This window comes from Magallana gigas, chromosome 9, assembly GCF_963853765.1.
Source record: "Magallana gigas chromosome 9, xbMagGiga1.1, whole genome shotgun sequence".
Classification (NCBI taxonomy): Eukaryota; Metazoa; Mollusca; class Bivalvia; order Ostreida; family Ostreidae; genus Magallana; species Magallana gigas.
The window spans coordinates 13105057-13126956 of record NC_088861.1 but is presented as its reverse complement, the minus strand read 5'-3'; the positions used below and the strand labels follow the sequence as shown (position 1 = coordinate 13126956).

The following is a 21900-nucleotide window of genomic DNA, read 5'->3' as shown; positions in this document are numbered from 1 at the left end:
GTTGACGAGAAAACTCAAGACAATGTTCTTGTTGCTGAGGGACCTTGCGCATTAAAAGAAGAAATTGGCGCATGCGAAAATAGTAGACCGCGGCGTACTAAAAACTTACCTAAATGGCTGCAGGACTATGAAGTCGATTACAGCGCTTAGAGCTTTAAAATTTCAAAGTAGATAAGTGTAAATGCTGTGTTCATTTGAGTTGTTGAAATTCACGAGGACGAGAATTGGTTTTAAAGAAAGCGTTTTTGCAATTGTTGAATGAAATCTTTTGAAATCATAACATTTTTTTTGTGATCATAAAACAGCGGCGCTTGCGCCACTCATAAATCATTGGCTGATTTGTATTATGATGGATTTCTTTTTACGACAATGACTCTTTTTGCTGATTTTATTTGTTCATAGAGCATACTCTATTAATCATTTGTTGATTTATCAGAATAATTGAAAGTCGTACATTTAGTCTTTTGTTGTTGTCATTATTATAGTTTTCATGTCCCTTGCGTGATAGTTAGACCAGGTTAATGATTTAAATGCGAGACGCATTTCCTGGAGGCGTGGGTAATGAAACAAATGTCGGAATCGAGATCATTTATCCCATTCTGTTTACTGGAGCTGAGTAATAAGCGCTTCCGGTTTATCACTCCCTTTCGATCCTCGTTGATCACGTGGGTTGTGATAGTATATAAGCGGCTACAACGGAGGTTGTAAGGCAGTTGCAGTCTGAAGCTGAATGTGTTCACTTCGTAATAGGTGAGGACAAACCCTTGGTATAAGGATAAGTCTTATGTGCCTGAATAAGGCTTTCGAGACTTGAGTTGTTATTGTATAAGCTTGTGATAGCTGTCAGGGTTAATAGAGAGCGCGTGCGCTCCATAATAGAGTGGGATATTGTAAATATTATTGATTAAAATATTTGATTGAGAAAGTTATAGTTTATTTACATATTTCTTATATTGCTCAGGCAGAGCAGCCGAATACCTGAACCGAGAAACGTTACATAATATTTATTACATGTAACTTAACGCCATTAATTTACTTTTATTTTTTAAGAACTTGCCGTAAGTTGTTTTGCGTATAAGTTAAATTGATATATCAGAAAATCATGTATAAATTTAATTTTAGATGACCAAATTTTTTTTTAATTTTTTTTTTTTTTTTTTTTTTTTGGGGGGGGGGGGTAATCAATCCCCGAATGAAAGGTGGAATTGATGGAATGGGTAAAACATGCTTGGGCATGGTAGATTAATTGTTGCTGATCGTGGCACTTTCAACCAAGACCCCGTAACCTGTAAATGACACTATTCATACGGTGTGGACCATATTCACCATCTTTATTTTTTTCTTTTTCTCTTTTTTGTATTCTTTTTTCTACGCACATGTGTAGATTCATTAATTTTTATTTTTTTTTAGAATATTGTTGTAATTTCTCAGAAAACAAGAGTTGTCGTAATTAATTATATTTTGTTATTTAGAAACTTTCTAAAAGAACTCACCACAACTTTAGGCAAATAAAAAGCTTTTAAGAAAGTTCAACTAATATTAAAAAATGCAAATATGAGGATGTTTAGCTTTATTTATGCAATATCACAATACTACCATGCTCAATTTTATCAATTAAAATGTTTCTATTATATAACCTTTTCTCAATTTTTTTTTTATAAAAGAAATTGTATAAATCATAAGCCATGAAGAATATATTACAAACCAACTTTGAGTTTTGCCAATTACAGGTATTGTACAATATCTTGAAAATAACTTCAGTATTTATGGTTGTACACTTTCAAATTACAAATATTGTGTAGTAAGTTAGAATTCGTCTTTTCCAAATACTTAGTAGCTTTTAAGTTTTTCTTTCTTTGTCCAATTTAATCTCAGAGCATTGATTTCATAGTTATTTTGCCAAATATCAATTCCTAAAAAGATGTTTTGGTAATTCTTTTTTCACTGATAAAAGACTAATTGGTCTTTTCATTTACATGTACAGGTGAACAAGTAAATAATCATTCAGGGTTGTTTTGGGTATTTTCTATATTAAGTCTAGGTTCGGCAACTCTTGGAAAGTCTTAAGATTGTTCATGATGTTATGATTTATACTGTGTTATCTATCATCACACTTGTGCGATCATCGACTAATCTAAACGATTAAACTATTTTTATAATTCTGTTATTTGTGATATTTTTTAATAGAAAAGCCCTTAAATATCATCATTACTGCCTAGTTGAACAGAAAATATTTCTGGTACAAATATTTTTTTTAAAAAATAAAAGAAGTAGAAACCAGGCAGTCTTGACGAATTTCTTTTTGCTTTGCAAAACGTTTTGACATCTTTTTTTATTATTCCTATGAAATTGATCCAATGTTTTCAACTTTAGAATTTGACTTTTCAAGATAAAAGTTGGAAATAATTTTTCCGAGATTAAAATTGGAAATTCCAACTTTTATGATGGCATTTTAAGAATTATTTATTACCAAATTGCACTAATATACTTATGTAATGATTATAATAGAATCAAATGCTTTTTCAAAACTCTTCACTCTAAATGATTTTGTAAATAGTACTCAAAAACATTCAATATCAATCGTGCATGTTCGCTAATATATCCACTTTTTATTTTGCCACTTTGGTTTATGCGTTTATTAGTTTTAAACTGTCAGGCTGGTGGGAATATGAGGCAGAAAACAAAACAACTTTTGTAAAAAATTGTCTTCAGATATATATTGATATAAGTGATGTCAGTTTCCGATGGGAATTGCGCCGCGATTAAGGTAGTCCATCCATAACTAAGGTTAATTTAACAATTTTGATTGATCTATCCTACATCAAATACATATTTTGAAGCTATTATGAGGCTGACATAAACCAAACTTGGGTGTATGTATGTAGTGAACTGCATGAACTTTTTGCACTTAAAACTTTTTTAAAGAGTTGTCTGTCCTTTAGGAAAATTTAAAAAAAACATTTTCTGAAAATATGTAAGGTAAACTATGAATTATTTTCCCATCGAAGACAGAGAAAGCTTTTGCAACTTTTTACCAAGAGAAATGTGAGAAAATCACTTTTTCTTAAGAAATATATTTAAAAATGCATTTTTCTCATAGACTTCAATGTTAACTTCAACATATGATAAATCAATTAAAATTAATTTTTTCTAAAGATTTCATCGGTGAAACTTTATTATTTAATAAACTCCTTAAAATCACACTTAGATTTTAGTGATCAAACTTGCAATCTACATGTATTAGATATGAAATGTGATAGTTATGGATGGACTACCTTAAATAAACCTCATGTCCCGAGATATCTATTTGCATCGTGCAATTTCCTATGAATACACTTTGATACAGTACCGATCAGACTCAACCTAACACCAGAGTAAACCCCAACTAAACCCCGGGTTTACTTTTGGGGTTTACTTGGGGTTTACTCTGGGATTACTTTCTGAAAATTTGGGTCCAATCGGGGTTTACTTTGGGTTTACTCGGGGTTTACTTTAGGTTTACTTTGAAATTGCTTTTGAGGTAAACTGTATGCGTTGAAGTGTGAAGCAGACTAGTATTTTATCTTACCATCCTACTGCCTGTTATTCCTACCCTTTTTATATTCCGAATACACAGTTAGCGTCTGCTTTCAGGGGTATACTTCTGACTGGGTTTACTCTCTGTGTCCACTGTGGGTTTACTCTGGGTCCACTCTGGGTCCACTCTAGTAAACCCGAAGTAAACCCAGAGTAAACCAAGAAAGTAAACCCATCCAAAAATAAGCATTCAATGCTTAAATGATGCATTTTCCGAATAGAAAATAAATAACATTTTGCATATTTGGTTATATATTTACAATATATATTTATTTATTCACCAATCAAGGGCCCTCAGGGGGCATATACATTTAAAAAAAAAAAAAATATTAATAATATCATGATTATAACAAATAATGAATGAAATACTGTTCACAATGTCCAGGCAACAATATGCAAAATGTTTCATTAATACAATGAAATATATGTATGGGATTTACACATCAGTGAATACAACAGCTATACAGAAACAAAGTGGCCTGAAAACAGAGAGTACCAAGGGACGGTGCCTGCACAGTCGATTAGACTGGTCTACTTGTACTCAAAGTGTTCAAGCCAGTATGCTTATACATAACATACCCCCCCCCCCCCCCCCACCAAAGTATATACATTGCATAATATATCTGTATATATAACTATAACCATTATATTCCACCTTTAAGAATCATTTCACTGAATTGTACAAGTACTTGTAAATCTTCAGTCGTCATAAGCCAGTAAAATTTTTGATTATTGTCCATATATTGAAAATTTTTACAAGAGTCATTAGCTAATTTGTACAGAGTATCTCTTAATGCCTTATTATGATCACATGAGAATAAAAAAATGTTTTTCATCATCCACTGATTTGACATTACATCTATTACAGTATCTTTCTTGTCGTGGAATGCCTTGATATCGTCCTCTTTCAATATTAAGTCTATGAGCGGAAATGCGAAAACGAGTTAAACTTCTCCTCTGCTCAAAATTTTTAAGTAATCTTAGGTAGTTCTCTTGGCCAAAATTTTGCTTAAAATTGCTGTAGCAACTTAGTTTTTTGTCAGCGTGTATAGTGAATTTAGAATTCCATTCTTTAATATAATATTTAAATAGATAGTCTCTAAGTGCTCATTTGAATTTTTGTATCGTTACCGACAGCAAATTGTTTGTGCCATCCATTCTGTTAGTTAAAAATTGAATTGAGCCATACCAGGAGGGAGTATTTTGTTGAAACAACTGTTTTGATTCACAATAAGCATTATACAAAAGTGGAAATGATTGACTTTGATTCTCAAGTCTGTACCAATAACTTAACATAGATCTTATGACCGATGGTATATCAATTTTGGACATAACTGATAACAAGTACTTAAGAACAAGTTTTTCTTTTATATATCCATCTCTAAAATGTAATTTTAGCCCAATAATATACAGTCTTTGAGGATAAAAATGTATTCTAAAATGTTGGAGTCGCCCTGAAAACGGCCTATAGAGAGGGAACATATCCTCAGCCGGTCATTTGCTAAATCACTTTAACCATAGACTGATATATTTATCAGCTCTCTATAGTTATTTCAGCATACTGTATTTTGATATCACTACAGTTATTTTTTTATATCTAATCAATTATATATCTTATTTCTTAAAATTTTAGAGTAAGTCAGTAAATAAAATATGTTGAAATGTTTTCAATTGGAATATTTTTTGCATACTTAAATCTTAATTTTATTGGAACATGTATATATATTTGTGTATTTTTGGTTTTTGGTCGTTGAAAGTCGATTGACTTTAAACAATTTTGGCTGAGCTTAATTTATTCTGATATATTAATTTTCTTTTCAGCTGAAAAGAAATTTCAAACACTGCCCACTCTGAAGATAACCCGAGTCAAACGTTTATATTTTAGAGTTACTCCTCTTTCGCTTCCAATGCGCATTAATAACATTAACGACCCGTTCAACTGTGAAGATCTCATAAAATATTTTATTTTCCCTCTATATCAATTTTTTTTGCAAATAAACAAGTTGAAACACATTTTCATGTATATGGGATTTTTTTATTTAATTTTATTTCTTATTTAATAATTATGTAGCTAGTTACATGTAATTTCCCATAGTAATATTTTTTTTATGCTGCTGATTATGAATTTTCTCACTCACACGAGGGAAATACGTAGTTAAGTTGTTGTATATCCAATGCTTCATTTTCTCATTAAGTCTATAATACTTCTAACTAATTATAAATAGTGCAGATTGCGTACTCTAAAAACTAATACTGTAGATTCCTTATTAAATGCAAAGAATTTTAAAATATCCGTGTAAAATCGCGAGAAGCAATCCCTCGGGGATTTTAAAATCTCGCTTTTATTTTTTAGCCATTTTTTAACTTTATGAAATTATAACAAAAATTTGGTGCTCGTGATTTCTATATTTGTGTGTTTTCAAAAGTGTCAGAAAATTTGACTCCCTTGCTCTGTCAAAATTTCCTTGGCATTATTTATGAAATAAAGAAAGATCAAATATATATCTTTCGGTTGTCAAATTAGTCTGAATAAATGATTTCTATTTTAATTTTTATTTCACCGTGTTCAGAAATTTTAGTTCCTGCTCTCCAGCATTTTTAAATGTTATCAAACATCTATGTTTGGCATCATTTAAATGTATTAAAGAGCGTACTAAAATTTTTGAACATATCGACGAGCAAGTCTACTCAACCTTAAAAGTCGAGTTTTCTAAAAATTAAATTAAAAAAAACCAAGACCGCTTCATCGCCTGGATTAGTTTTCTACTGGATCACAAAATGTTGTCTGAGATATTTAATATTATTATCTAAATAACGGGTGTTGTCTCTGGCAAGATGATTTATTTATCCTGTATAGAATTCTAACAGGAAGGAAAGTATTTAATTTTATTGAAAGCATCGCCATTCACAGTCCAACAAATGCTTTGTATCTGTAAAACAATTTTACTAAACTTCTTTCAAGAAATGACACACAAAGATGCTACATAAAACATTTTAATGATCAAATGTTTCAAAAAAGAATATTGCTTGAACAATCGCTACAAAATAAAATTATACGTACACAATAATAAAAATAACAATATAATTATATACAAAATACAATTCATATTCCCTGAATTGCTACATATCACAAAATGATTTTTTTCTCCTTAAAAAAACACATAAATATTTACAATTCATTTTTAAGTGTCGAATTATGCATCACAAATTCTTTAGCAATAACTCTGTAAAATTGTGGGCAGCAAACAATGAATACCCCGGGGGAAAATCTGCCATAATACGACAAAAGATAAATATGATATGGTCATTTGTAGAAACGATCCAGTTTTTGTCCAAATATTCTTTGCATATCTATCTTGCAAATATACAATACAATGTACCTCAGACAGAGACAAGATGTAGCGACCAACCCTCCAAACGAAATACATTCCATTTCATTCACTTATTGAATATCTGAATGGCATTTAAGTGTTAAGTTATAATGCTGCTTTTGGGTTGATTGTTAAGTAATTAAAAATATGTAAATGTATGATGTACAAGAAATATTAAAATACTGCCTAAAGGTGACACGCGATTACTAAGCATTTCCGATGAAAAACGTCAATGGAATATATAATTTTTAATGTTTATGAGAGTGAATTCTATAAGTTAACGGTTCGCCACAGAACTTTTACATGAGGTACAGGTCTCAAAAGGTAAAGACCTCCTAAAAAATACAAAACAAACAACCGTTTACAGCTTTACTGAGGCCTCTTTTGTCTGAATGTGTCCAACAATAGAGTAGATATTGTGTTGGCGTTCATCGCGTTCACGGTTGACGTATTCACGCCCAGGAGTTCCGCCATTGATTTACTGTCCATACCGGAAGCAGCGAACACTTTGAAAAAGTCAATCTCCTGTCCGTTATACTGGTTCCGGAAGGTGGGACAAAAACTATTGCACCACTGAGGTAGGGGGCACTGCTCGATCAGGTGATGGCTGCAGTTACTAACGTTCTTTGCAGATCGCTGAGACCTGTTCTTCTTTCTGTTTTCTGTAAAGTTATTTAAAGTTTGTCAGTTTGAATCATTATTTCAAAACCCTATACAACGATATTTTACTTTTACCTCTTTTCTTTTTTTTCGTATCCATACCGCAATATAAGCATGTTTTCTTATCCCCTGACTCACAAGGGTATAATTAAAGTTGCAGAATAATTTTTGATCTCGTCGTTTATACTTAAATAATATCAAAATGCTCATTTTTCAATTTTTCAAAATTGTTTTCCTTTAAGACCTTAAATATATTTTTAATATATTACTTACTTCCTTTTCCCTTTCGCTTCTTCTTTCTATTCTTCTTTCTTTTGTTCTTCTTGTTTTTCTTGTTCTTATTTTTTCGGTTTCTATTCTTCCTCCTTCGCCGTCTCTTGTTTTTATCTTTCCTCCTCTTATTCTTCTTTTTCTTTCTTTGAGACTTTTTGTTTTGGTTTCTAGCTTTAACTGGAGCATCTCCATATGGTCGTATTAGTTTTACGCTGAAATTACGTATAATGCAAGTTTAAAGTTTTTCGTTTGTACATATTAATTTTTCAATCCATATTTGTTCATATGTGCTATATTTGCTACATATGCTATGTTCTTTTTATCTTTTGAATAATAAAACAGAGTAATTGTTCTTAAAACGTTTTAAATCTCTACCTATGAAATCTTTATATCTTTAAAAAATGTCAAATATAAATGAAATGCTATAACACATTGAATGCAGTCAAACATTAAATAAATGCAATCAATGTCACATATACATGTATATAACAGTTACTATTGATATGCTAAAAGAAGTTGTTATAAGTCACATATAAATATTATGCTAGAATAGAGATGTTATAAGATATCTACCTTGTGCTGCCATTTGTAGCAGAAATGCATTTTTCTCCCTCAAAGCTGTTTTCCCAGCAATAAATGGACTGGGACAAGGAAATGCCCTTCACGGATATAGAGTGCCAGTCCCTTGCAAAAGAAATTCGTCAGTTGTTTTATACAGTCTTCGAAATAGAAATTTATCATCCAACATTCAATCCTTAACTGATTTTGGATAATTGCATTATCTATTTATTTAAAATTTATAAATATTTTTATATACAACAAATATCATTGAGGTACTATCTGGGTTTTGTTTTGGTTGTGTGTTGGGGGGAGGGGGGTATGATTGCTGGTAAGATGTAATTCTTACTTTTTCAATAAAACTTCATGAGACAAACAAGCTGGCGCAAACACCGCCCTGAAATCAAGAGAAATAACATAATAAAAAGAAAAATAAATTACCACAAATTGCATTGATTTTATTTTGAATTTAACGATTATCATGTATTTCATTGAAGCAGATTTACTTACGTCACATTGTCAAGCGTCTGTTTGACTTTTTCTCCGAGTTTGTACAAATACTCCCACTGTTCTTTAGACAGCAGCTCGTTGCTGCCATTATAGTTCATCAATTTGTTTTGGTTGATCAAATTGTTTGCTAGGATTTGCGCTTCATCGAATAAATATTGCACAATAAAAACAGGAGCTGCAAGACAAAACATGAAACAGGATCTAGTAAATTGTACAAGAATGGATCCACAAATAATAAATTATATTCTCATTAGAACGTGCAATCGTATATGCATGTAGATTCTAAATAATCTTTTAAGCTCAGTTTTGATTTAATTTAGTCTTTTTTAATTTTGGAGGTTTCTAAAAAAAAAAATTGGGGGCATACTCTTTAAAGTTGGATACATCCTGTATCCAAAGTAACACCGCCATTGTTCCTGGTCCGGATATTCATTTTTACAAGCTTCCGGTACTCGACCTCTCCACTGACTGTAAGAAAGTAAACAAACATCACTCTAATTTTGTAAACACTGTTAATTGTTCATTCATTTCGTTAAATATATGTATATCGATTAACCGTGTTATTGAACGTTAATGAAAGAAAATGATGCACAAATAAAAGTCCAAGCCTTCGATTTGTTCGTATACTAGTATTTCCCATGGTCAAGCGTGTCGTTTCCCCGAACCTTGACTTCAAAGGGAAACTTCAAATATCGGGTATCTAATTAAATAAGACCATCAATAGCGTTTAGTTTTCATAAAGTCCTTTGAACCCGGAGCCGTAAACAGTGCGTTATGTCCTAGTAAACAAAGGAACTGTTAGGGAGAAAAAAACTGGAACATGTTAAAGCAATCGGGATCGGGAAGATGAAAGACTTTTGCACCTGACACAATTTAAAGGCGGGAATCAAGATTTAATTTAGTCTTAAATTGGAGGATATTTGTAAATCAAGCTCAATTCAATTACAGATGAGAGAAAATGGAATGGAGGGTAGAAAACCTTGTCTCATTAACTTCAAAGGGACTGATATGAGTTTGTAGAAGAGATATGAAGTTGTGGGTTCTTGAATATTTCCTTAATATCTGCCACGGAGTCCGTTGGGGTCTTTTGGAAAAATGATGATTCTCCGATTATATACTCATTTCAAAAAGACCAACAAACGTTCATCCACGAAACTACATGATTTGGCTATTAAGCGATATATCTAACTGTTAATGGGATATTTTTGCTAGTAAATCTTGACCATGGGAAAAGAATATGATACACTGTAATTTAAGGTTTAATTAATATTTTTGACCTTCTGTTTCCCATGATCCTGAACAGAAACCCGTTGACAGTGACCTTGAAAGCTAGGTTCTGCTATTTGTCGTGTATATCTCAAAGTTACATTGATATTGCTTCCATGATAGCTCTCAGTGAGATTACTAGGGTTTGTACTTAATAATGTTAGTACTTACTCGAATCCCTTTTTGATTCCCGTGGTGGGCGAACAGGAGAGAGGCTCGGTACAGGTCTTTTCATTGAATTGTGGAATGTCTAAAAACCAACCGGAGTCGGCGATCCCCCGGACCTCCACCCTCGGGGCCAGCGACTTCACTAGGTCAGCGACCCGGTCAAGGTTCATCAATACACCTGTCCCCCCAGCACTGCATCAAAGATTTAATAAAAGTATATCATTAGTTTATCATGAATTGATGATCTATATCTTAATACTTTTTGGATACATAATCTAATTACGACAATATTGCAATGGGTCGTTAAGGGCTCTCTCTCTCTCTCTCTCTCTCTCTCTCTCTCTCTCTCTCTCTCTCTCTCTCTCTCTCTCTCTCTCTCTCTCTCACATATCACATTAGTTTTAAAATTATTACTCGTCTTCTTAATAGGTTATAAAACACGTTGTTTTATCAATAAAACAATCCAATGAATAACATAGTCACAAAAATAAGAGCAAACCTAGTTCCTGTCAGAAATAGCTTCTTCCCCCTGGCCAGGCCCCGTGGAATCAGGTCCCGGATTACCTCCTCTATTATATAGGAGCCCAAGAATGCATATCCGTCCCCTGGAAGCACAAGACTGACTTATTATCTCAGTAAACATCATTAAACATTATTATCAATGAACCCAGGGATCAATTAGCGGAGAATTTATGACCGTTTTTTCCTGGTAATTTTGATACATATATTTATTTAGTTTATTACCGATAGGGTAATGTTAATATGTGTCAAATTTATAGGATTGCTGCCGATTATCTGGTACAAATAGAATTAATTTTTTCACCGGAAGAGTTAAAAATTATTGCGTCTAGGAATAGAACACGATTCCATATTTGCAGGAACGAGACTGATACGGCGTAATGTAGTTTACTATATATAATACTACATTTGTCATCATAGTTGATTAAATTTACTATTAAAGAAATAGTTGTGTCATTGTAAGTCCAGACGGTTCACTTGCTAAATCTTATGAAATTGCTTATGTATCAATTCTGAATTTGCAATTGTGAATCGATCGCTGCGATTACGACAATCTCTAACAAAAAAATACATATCTAACGCGACGTACCGTTTCTGAGCGAGGTACCCGTCCAAGAATCGCTAGAGCAATATGGAACATATCTGAAAGAGAAAGTGAAAGTAAAATATCAAAAGTTATGCAGGAGAAGGGGAGGGGGTGTGGGGGGGGGAAGAATTTCCTTAATGTTTGGTGCAATTAATTGAACAAGTTGTGAGACGAAATCACGAGGAAAACGTTATTTGATTTTTTTTCTTTCGATGGATATTTGAAATCAATTTGAAAACATTAAATTTGCTTTGTTCATTAATTGATTAATTAATTGATTTAGATTTGTTCTGGTTTCGATGAATACTCACACTATATTTGCATTGAAGTAATAAGGATTTTCTTTAGGATCCCACGAAAGGATTCCAGTACCTGAGATAGAAAGAAACCATTAAAATTAAAATATTAATTTAGTTCGAAACGATATAAAACATCTTTATTAATTTAAAACATTTATCTTAAGATTGTTGTGATGCATTCAGTTAAGATAATGATATCATCATCAGTGTGTATACATTAAGGATGTTTCTTCTCGCGTATTTGAACTTCATCGACTATTTAACTGACATTTTTTTTTTTTAAATGATTTTTACTGGATTTCGATTGGAAGATAATTTTCTTCTTTAAAATAAAAAGCTTACATTGAAGAAAAAAAAACCTATGTCAAACAGAAATTTCTACATTAAATAAAAATCATAATTTGCCAATCATCGAATGAAAACATCGGCGCCATTGTAAAAAGGATGTCGCAAAACTACTTTTGTATTTTGGTACACTTGCAAGACGAAAAAATTCCGACAATGTGGTATTAATGTGGAAGTTGAAAGTTTTCCGAGACATGATCCGAATGTCTGTCGATCGAAATCGACCTGAATGGATGCAATTTGACGAGGCATGTAAAGAATATTTAAAACCGAATGGTAGATAATGTATCGATATGTTTTATGACCAAACGACCGTTTTGCGGTTTGTCGTAACGTCGCCAAGTTGTGGGCGTTTTTAAGTTTTTAAGTGTAATTTTGAATGAAACCTGGTCATGAGTGATATTAATATGGTACTTAATGTTTACATATTTTTTACCAGTGTAATTTTCCACTTAGTCGCATGAACGAATTAAAAGCTTAACTTACCAACAACGTAAATATTTTTTTTTTCTTAAATATAGGGGGCGTATTTCAAACATTTTTAATAACTTGGTCACATCAATTCAAACGTTACAATAAAATCGCAGAGGGATGTCAATTCCATGCCTTGGCCTCTCTTCGCATTAGTGAAGGTTAATGATCAATTATACATACATATTTTTTTCGTACTGGCTTTCTGCAAATGTTCATTTTCAAATAAAATTTCATGTTGATTAATATTAATAGTAGTTTATACTGCACTAAAGTAGTCATAACATCAAATATTTAGTTTTAAATAAACATTTATGTGTAGACAATACCTACGTGCTACAAGTAACGTGCAAGAAAAAGAGAAAAGAGGGGGAAAATATTTTAAGAAAAAAAATCCGCCCAAGAAAACAGAACCTGTACAAAAGATCATGAATTACTACTACATAAAAACCAGAACCTAGGATCGCAAAATAAATTCAGCGAAAAGAGAGAAAAGACACATCGTTTATTTATAGGCGTTTTCGTCAATTAATTTGCGTCAGATTTAGAATTCATTGCGGAGTTAATTCATTCGGAGATGAATGGAGAAAAAGAAATCTTTTAATATTTTTTGAAAGCTTAACTTATCGTGGCACATCGTTCAAGGGAGCGATGATTAAGTTCAGTATCTGATTTAGAAGGGAAGGGGAATAAATTGTAAAAGTGTGTCTGAAGTACGAACACAAAAAATGGCGACACGTTTTCGTAAAGTCTCTCGTGTTCTGGTACCGACCATGACGGTCAAACCCCCAATAAACGTTTCTTTCTGGGGATTTCTGGGTTTTCTCTAATGGCGCTGTTGAATTGTTTCTTGTATTGTTATCTTTTCAGTGATAACGAAGTCATGTGCTGATCTCGTCTGTTCCTTGGTCTGTGGCCACCTAGCCACCCATGCATTGAATGCCCTCCCCAATCGTTTTATGAAGGGTTTTTTTAAGAGGTTTGGGGGTGGGGATGTGGGTTTGAAATTTACATGTAGAGGTATAAAGATTTCATCAACTTAACCACAAGACTATCCCATTTCTTACTCAATTTTCCAGACTACCTTAAGAAATAAATTAGAAGGAAATTTTCTCTGCGAGGACCTGTTGATGGTTCCCTGTTGTCATAATTGGTTGGGAACTATCGCCAACTGGGTTCAAGAATGGAGTAACACTTTGAGATATGCGGGGTTTTTATCAAGAACGTAGGTGGGATTTACATGTTTTCCGCATTGAGCTAAGCGACCTTTAATTAGGGTTAATCTATGTTGACTACTTGCTGAGATAAACGCCGTTTTAAGTTTGTTTAAATTCACGTTTGGTGGTCTGCCCCTTCACAAGATTAACGTTTAAATTTCTATGTATTTCTACGTATTTCGCATTCCTTGGCGCTGGAGACTTTCGTTCAGAAATCGTATTATCTGACGAGTAACAAAACGCAATACTAGTACCATTTCAAGTGAACCAAAAAACTACGTCATCAAGAAGATGTAACGCAGAGACAGTAGAAAGTACATTGTAACATTTTCCTTTTGCTCTATATATAAGCTGTAAAGGTTAATTCTTTAAAATTCGCGAATACGTAACTACGGCTTGAAGAGTTCATTAAGATTTTCGCCTTAAAAGAGGAATCTTCTTTAAATCGATGTCGAAGTATTTACACAGAAGTTCTTAAAGATACTCAAAGTTTGACTTTTCTAATCCCTATTCTTAAAACCCCTTTATGAGTGATAATAACATTGTTCGTCTAAGCCCTTTGCAATCCCTACGTTTCCCTTAAATCGACTAATCCAATAGCGGTCCCTTTGATGGTTTTCGACAGGTGTAGTTTTGAGATTATATGTGGGGCCTTCAAAGCCCTCATAATCAAGCATTATCCCATAAAAGGTGTATTGTTCTCTGCGCTCTGAATGATAGCTCTTTAGGGACACCCAAAATCAAAATATAAAAATGTATTTTCAAAACTACGCATTCTTAAAGTTTACTTCTGAAACTACACTAAGAAAACTCGATTCCTATTGTGCCATTTTTTAATTTTTTTTTTTTTTTGCGGGGGGGGGGGGGGGGGGGGGGCATGGTTTGATAGACTGAATATTTAAAGAAATTTTTTTGTCTTTGTTTTTGGAACGTTATAGGTATGCACCTATGTACGGTAAGCGTTGTTCCTGCAGATGTCATGATTTTTGTTGCAGATAGACATGTCTATTACATTAATGATATTCGATGGCATTTCTCGATTTTTTTTTTCAATTATCCCCGAGTGCATCAACAATTACCACTGAGAATATTGTCTTTACCGTTTGGAGGTCTACATATGGTTGTTCATGCTTTAGACACTGCATTGCTGTAACTAGTTGCCACTTACCCGTTTTGTATTCTGGCCACCCATTGGATGTCATGTATTTTCTCATTTTACTGCTCCAACGAAGTTCGCAGCTGAATCTGTCGAAGCAATACCAACCACCTAGAAATAATCAGAGATATTTGTTACTTTGTAGTAATCCAGAATATTGCTAAAATACAACGTTTACAACAGTGTGGGACATTCAATACGGTTAGACTGGCCTACCTTCTAAAAATATGATCCATTTTTTGCTGCCATGAGATTTTCTTAAATAATACCTGAAAAACAAAATGAACAGTTATGAAAATGTTACAGTGTATAAAATCTATCTGTATAATTCAAATATCTTTAAACCATGAATGGACCTCCAAAAATTCATTGAAACACGATAGCGATTTTCTATTATTCTGATTTTGATCCGAAGTTATTCGTATAAGATACCGTTACTCTGTTATATTTACACTATACATAAAATAATAAGCTAAAAAAATTAACAGATATTTTTTTTTTAAATTGCATGAATATAATTGTATTAAAATGATATTTATTACAAGTTTATAAATTGATAATCAAAAACATCAGCTTGCTTAAGTAGACTAAATATTTCATGCACAAACGATAGTTTCTTAGTTTTCCTCCTTTATTAATACTCTAATACAAATTCGGAAATTAGACCGGAGAATTGTTTCTATGGTCAAATATTTCATACTGCACATGTTTCCATCGAGTAAATGCAGGGTCAAAAACCGCTGTTAAAAAGACGCTCTTTTTATAATCTTCTGTCAACTATAATGTTTGTAAAGCTATCAATGAATGAATAAGCTGAGTTTTTTTTAAATACATGATTTGTTTACTATACAAACGTTTGCAGTGCCGTAGATCACTTCATATAAAAGACTTTAAAAATGCTTGAAGAAGACTTCGAAGATATTATTGGAAGAGGGAGTTTAACCTATGGGTGTAGTTAAAGAAAAGCCGTGATGGATAAAAGTGTACGTTGATTTATGAGGGTTGCTTCACAAGTATTTATCAAGTGCACCGTTCATTGGAGAGAAATGGGCAAATTCGCGCGACTCTCGAGAGCACTCGAGATTTCGAGTGTTCGATATCTTAACAGTTATCCTATCAGTTGTCACAAGCTTTTGATATCGAGTCAGAATCAAAAGAGTAATTCCAGGACCAAATCCGCAGAACGGAAAGATTAAAGGAGGAGAAAACATTGTATTTCGTATGGTGGGCCTTGCTATAGACTTTATGACGTCTGCTGGTCCATTCCAGACCCCCCGGAGATCTTTGGTCCCTATGACATCCTTAGAGACGGTCGTGATTCGCAAATACACGCGTAAAGACGTCATTCCAGCGTTGCGATCGCTTGGGACTGTTTGCAAAGCGATGCTTAATACGTCACCGCGAAATCTTGGTCAAATGGCGTCAGGAGTTCTTGTTTATTGCCAATGTCCCCACGGACATGAAATGGCTCGCACCATAAAGATATCAAACCGATTTCCCATCCTATATTTGGCCAGTTCAAAAGTAATTTTATCTTATTTACCAAGGTTTCGTGATTCACACAATCCCCTTTTCCAGTGATCGAAAATTAGCAAAATTATTGATAGAAACAGATCTGAACAAAAATCGGGAACAAACCCAATTTGCGGACAATCCCCTTCGTTCCGATTATAAAACGCAGCGCCCCTATTTTATACTACAAGGGAGTCTTTTTGTATAATGGTCGATATTCTCCCAGCAGGTTAGGGTACTTTTTCACGGCTTCAAAATTCAGATCCGAGAAAACTTAACTAATTAGCGACTTCATTATCAAACATCAAAGCAGGGTTGATTCTCTTTCGCGTTTGATATTCTCAGACAAATTGTCTTCTTTGGCCATTGAAGTATTATTACCTACTGTGACAGAAGATGTTTCTATTATATATGTGAGCCAAACCTTAGATATATATTCAAATGATTTCACAATACGAAAGACCTATTAAGTTTTGATATACAGTGTTTTCTCTATTCTTTATCCAAAAGTACGTAGATTCATTTTCCAGCACTGATTGTTTAACAGGAGATGTTTTGGAACATCAAAGGGAACGTAAAAGACCATTCTTATCGTACAATAAAGATCCCTTCTCAAATATTTTTTTGCAACAATTTCATCAGCGTTTACCGTCGTCATAAAAATATCATTTCTCAATTAGCGTGATAAACTAGAATGAGTGCACGGCATTTCAATTTTAAGTTCCAGCGTTCTTATTCCCCGTATCATCTATTCGAATGATTTATTACGCGCCCAAAATAACCAGGATTCATTGTTTTTTCACCAGCTTTCGTTCCTATACTTAATCTTCCGTGTTTTCTTATATGTGCACATTAAAGCAATCGTTTCGCCTTTGTTGTGTTCAAACACTTGCCAGACCCTGTTATTCTCACTCAAGCGCTTGATGACCTTCTCTGTAGCGCTGGCTTTGATGGTGGAAATAGTTTATCAAAATTTCGACAAACAATTTGTTCCTATCTCGTATTTATTACTGATTATTGCCTATTTATTGAAATAACAGGCGGGCATAAATTCTTTGAGAGAGAAAAAAAGTACAAGATAAAAAGTGTTAACAAATTATCATGAGAAAAGACACTTTGTAAAATTCGCGCAAGAAACCGTACACGTAAAACTTGAATTTCTTGAATTTTGAAAAGTGAATTTTGAACTAAATTTATCAGTCAATGATTAATTGATGAAAGACTTACATGCATTTAATTAATAAAACGATATGATTGATAAATTGTAAATGTTTCTTTAATTAAACTTCATTTTTGAAAAAAAGATTTAGGATAAGATTTTTTAGGTCGTCAAATTATAAATTGACATTACATGTACATGCGTGTAGTTTTAACCCCCCCCCCCCCCCCCCCCCCGAACACACACCATTTTACGCACAACTTTACTCTCTGGATAGTATCGATCAAAGTTGCTCCTTCAAGTGAAAATCAAAAAGACTAGTCATTCTAAGTGTTTTTATAACAACCCTGGTCAGGTTAGGGAACCACTATATCTTTGAAGCCAAGCCTTTCGTTTCTTTGTACAAAGCTGAGAAATCACTTTGAACTTTCTCTCTTTCTATCTCTCTGCTCTCGTTTCCTACGATCCTACTAGACGTTTTAGTTGGCTTGTTTCGTGAACAAGTCCCTGAATGCGGACTTGAAAGAAGACAGGGGATATATCAGATCGGTGCTGCCTCTATTTGAAGTCATCGAATTGTACATTTGTCATGTTTTATCGCAAGAAGATGAAAGGTGTTGCTTTGGATAGAAAATAAACAATCTTTCCAGAACAAAAGCCCGATATTTACACCAAGACGATCCGCGAGTCGACAAATTAAACGAGAATTTTCTCTACAGTGTTTATTTGTTTTGTTTTTCTCACACAGACGTTGTCTTTGAAATAAAAACAATTCTTTCTTCTTCTTATATTTGTGCCGATGCACTTTGCCTTCTGTGATGTTGATTAGAAGCGAGGATGGACCAATTGCAGGAAATAGTTCTATCTTTAAAACAGCGGGAATAAAGAGAATATATATATATATACGTTTGTAGTTTGCACACATCAAATACATAATTGTTGGCTGATGATACGAATGTCTTTTTTTATGCGAAAAAAAAAATGTTTGAGTTTAAAAAAAAAGATTCAAATCTAACACTTTGGATTCATTGTGTTGCACTAAGGCTAAAGGTCACCTTTCTGAATGAATCTCTTAAATATATAAACCAGATATTTGGATAATCTAGATTATAGCCAGAAAGACAAGATGTTCCTTTTGATATAGACCTGCAGATTAAAGATCAGGACTGAATGCAGACACCTGGTTAGCTCAGAACGAACAGATTAAAGGCGACCAGGTGTGTTGGAGAAAAGTGCAATTTTGGCTGACATTATAAAAGGATTATACAATATTTTACTTTGTTCCTTTTTCTGCTTTATAATTTTCCGAAGAGCTGAGCAAGATCAAATTTCGTAATAGGGTTCTTAGCTACTTAAACGGATTATTCCGACTTTTTATAGCTTCATGAATGACCAAAAGATATTGACTCTCGACTTAGGGGGTGTAGCTAAAAGACGCAGAGACCCCGTTGGTAGAAGATTGCGACAAAGGTGCAACGTGAGGAATTTTCGGTAATACTGGATCAGTTGCCAATACTCTATTACTTTTGATTGTAGAGTCTTTTCTCTCTCATTTTTGCAACGCCTAGCAAGTATTGTATGTGACTTATTAGATATTCTTATTATACGAAATCGCGATGAATGATGTAATTTTAAGAAGGGGACTGTTGATAACACCTTTAATTTCAACTGTCTAAAGGTCTTTTCATCTCGGCTAATATAATATTCATTTTTATGAATGAGATCGCGAACGAAATTTTGATTGTGAAAGTAAATCTCTCAATGACGAAGAAAAAACTCATTTCTCGTTTACTCCCTTTGACGAAATCTCTCAGAATTTTTCATACAGGTACCCCAATGACAGAATAACGAATTTCATTCCGAATCGCGGAGAGCGTTGCTAGTAAAATAGAAATCCCTATAACGTTCCAGCCGCGAAGAAAATTAAACAAACATCAGTACGTACACAAAAATATGAATGAAACACGAGAGCCACAGATAGATCAAAGGCTGGGATATTTGAGAGAACATTTCCAGAGCGTTTCGCCTCGCGCCCAGCACAATGCCGCAGGGATCGAACAGTAAACACAGATAAAGACTGTCCCCCAAAGCACGCTTTGAAGGGACACTTATTTATCTACCATACTTTATCCAAAACCAAAGATTTTACTTCTGTATTTTCTCTCTGAAGTCGAGGCGATGAAAGAAACAGTTCCCTTCCAAAGTCTCCTATGCTTAGCACTTTCTCGTCCTCTGAAGAATTCGCAATCGTGCTTGTCAAGCGGAAGTAATTGTTACAAAGTATTATCTGAGTACGGAACGTTCTCTCATTTGCAGCATCGTTAATCTCGACCTCTACAAACTCATTACACTGTTTGGTTTTTTTTCATGGCAAAACCAATTGAATACTTAGAACAGCAAGGATCCATCTATTGCACGGCTCGGTTCACTTTAAAGATATGGGTTGACGAGATGGAGAATGACACGAGATATTTACGATATGTAAAATATTTCATTGAGCCCCTCTTACCACAATTCCTTCTTTCCATAACGATCCAATACGCCTCAAAACATTACAATGGGGCACTTGAAAAACAACGTAGCTTAGGTTGTATTAACAAAGTGGAGATAAAGTTTAGACATATTTTCTCCGTACATATACCCTATAGATCTGCGGACGATTGCCACACATATCGAAAAACCTGGAACGGAAATTCCTCACTGGAATGTATAAACAATACCATTGAACCGCTGAAGGACACTTACTATAAACATTTCCAAATACTCTCTCTCTCTCTCTCTCTCTCTCTCTCTCTCTCTCTCTCTCTCTCTCTCTCTCTCTCTCTCTCTCTCTCTCCAATCTTCATATTGTACTAAAAATATTTTTATAACAAAAATGTTATCAGACCAAATGTCGTCTGCCTTTAAAGATCACGTGGTACTTACCCTGCACGAGACCCATCATTGCATGTCACACTTGTATTCCTGAGGTAGTGCCGACGTAACTTTGGTATTTCTTTCACGCCACAATTGTGCGACTTTTGAGCAATGTCTTTCAGAGATTTCATAAGAGTGTCTGTATTTCCGAGACTCTCCAGCTTATTTACATCTAACGGCATATCTAAACGTCTCGCCATGCTTGATGCATCGTATATTGCACAAACCCAAAATGTCACAATGAAATATATTTTCGTCATTCTAATAAAAAAGGTACGTTCAGTATTTTATATAAAAGTATTTTGCTATAGATATCTATATTTCTAATGTTTGTTCACTTGATCATCGTTCCACATAGGATAAATCACATCTAAATTTTATAGCCATCCTCGGTAGTTTGTGAATGAAAAAAAAATGGTGTAAATTTCAAGTCAAGTAAGTGAGTATCAAGTAAAGTTGAATATTTCCATGTTTGTTAATTACATCGCACTTTCGTGTAACCTTTAGATTCCACTGTCATTTTCGTATACGTTACGGAAAGCAATTGACAAAACACTGTATTTTTCGTGAGGAGATCAAGTATAGGTACAACAGGTGGCATTTCTGTGAAATACCAGCACTGAAAATCCTATTTCAAGTTATTCTAATTTTTCAATTATATCCTGCGTCTTGTTTTTTTTTTCTTTTTTCTCTTTTAACGACAATTCATCGATGTAAATAAAATCCAAAATCAGGCTCCATAGTATGAATATATACGTCCACAATTGATAAAGATTCGGTGTAAATATAAATTGAAATTCCAACAACAAAGAGTGTTTGTGCTATATTTCAGAGATCAAAGTCGGTTTAACAAACTTGCTTGTCTCACTTCAAAGTTATTAAGGAATAATCATAACCGCCGCTTTATAACTCCAATATAATGCTCTTTTCCTCTAGTCCCGCCGATGGTCACTAACATACTATGCAAAATCCCGAGCGCATGGTTTTTATACAAATAGTTTTTATTCGCTTGTTCATTTGTCTCCTTTCATCTTTTATCGTATAAAGAACAGTTTATAATAAAATTACTACAATGAAAACAAGCATGATTGAGGCCCCGCCCCTTTCTTTTGATTCTACCTGTCATCGTCATGAATATTCATGAGGTCGCTCTCTGATTCGCCCCGATATCTGTCCGGTCCCACTTTTCTCTTGTTATAAATCAGAAAACCACGATTAACCGTGATAGAAACCTTGTAGCACATGTGTTTTCTGTACCGTTCGGCAAGCTTCAAAGAGACTGCGATTAGAGATGGACAAGAGGATTTTTGTATCTCCCATACTTGAAGAGTATCAGAG

The 21900-nt window shown here is 33.7% G+C and overlaps 1 protein-coding gene across 1 annotated transcript; it reads right to left on the bottom strand.

Moving 5' to 3' along the window:
* Positions 1–6448: 6448 nt before the first annotated feature.
* Positions 6449–21676, bottom strand: LOC105322000 (palmitoleoyl-protein carboxylesterase notum1). Its single transcript, XM_011420511.4, has 13 exons — positions 20572–21676; positions 15192–15244; positions 14988–15086; positions 11799–11859; positions 11491–11543; positions 10882–10987; positions 10386–10574; positions 9316–9416; positions 8949–9123; positions 8788–8835; positions 8454–8564; positions 7881–8092; positions 6449–7609 (listed from the first exon to the last, which is right to left on the bottom strand). Exons 1-13 carry the CDS (start codon positions 20820–20822, stop codon positions 7317–7319), a joined length of 1752 nt encoding a protein of 583 aa, XP_011418813.3. The 5' UTR covers positions 20823–21676; the 3' UTR covers positions 6449–7316.
* Between the last annotated feature and the right edge of the window lie 224 nt (positions 21677–21900).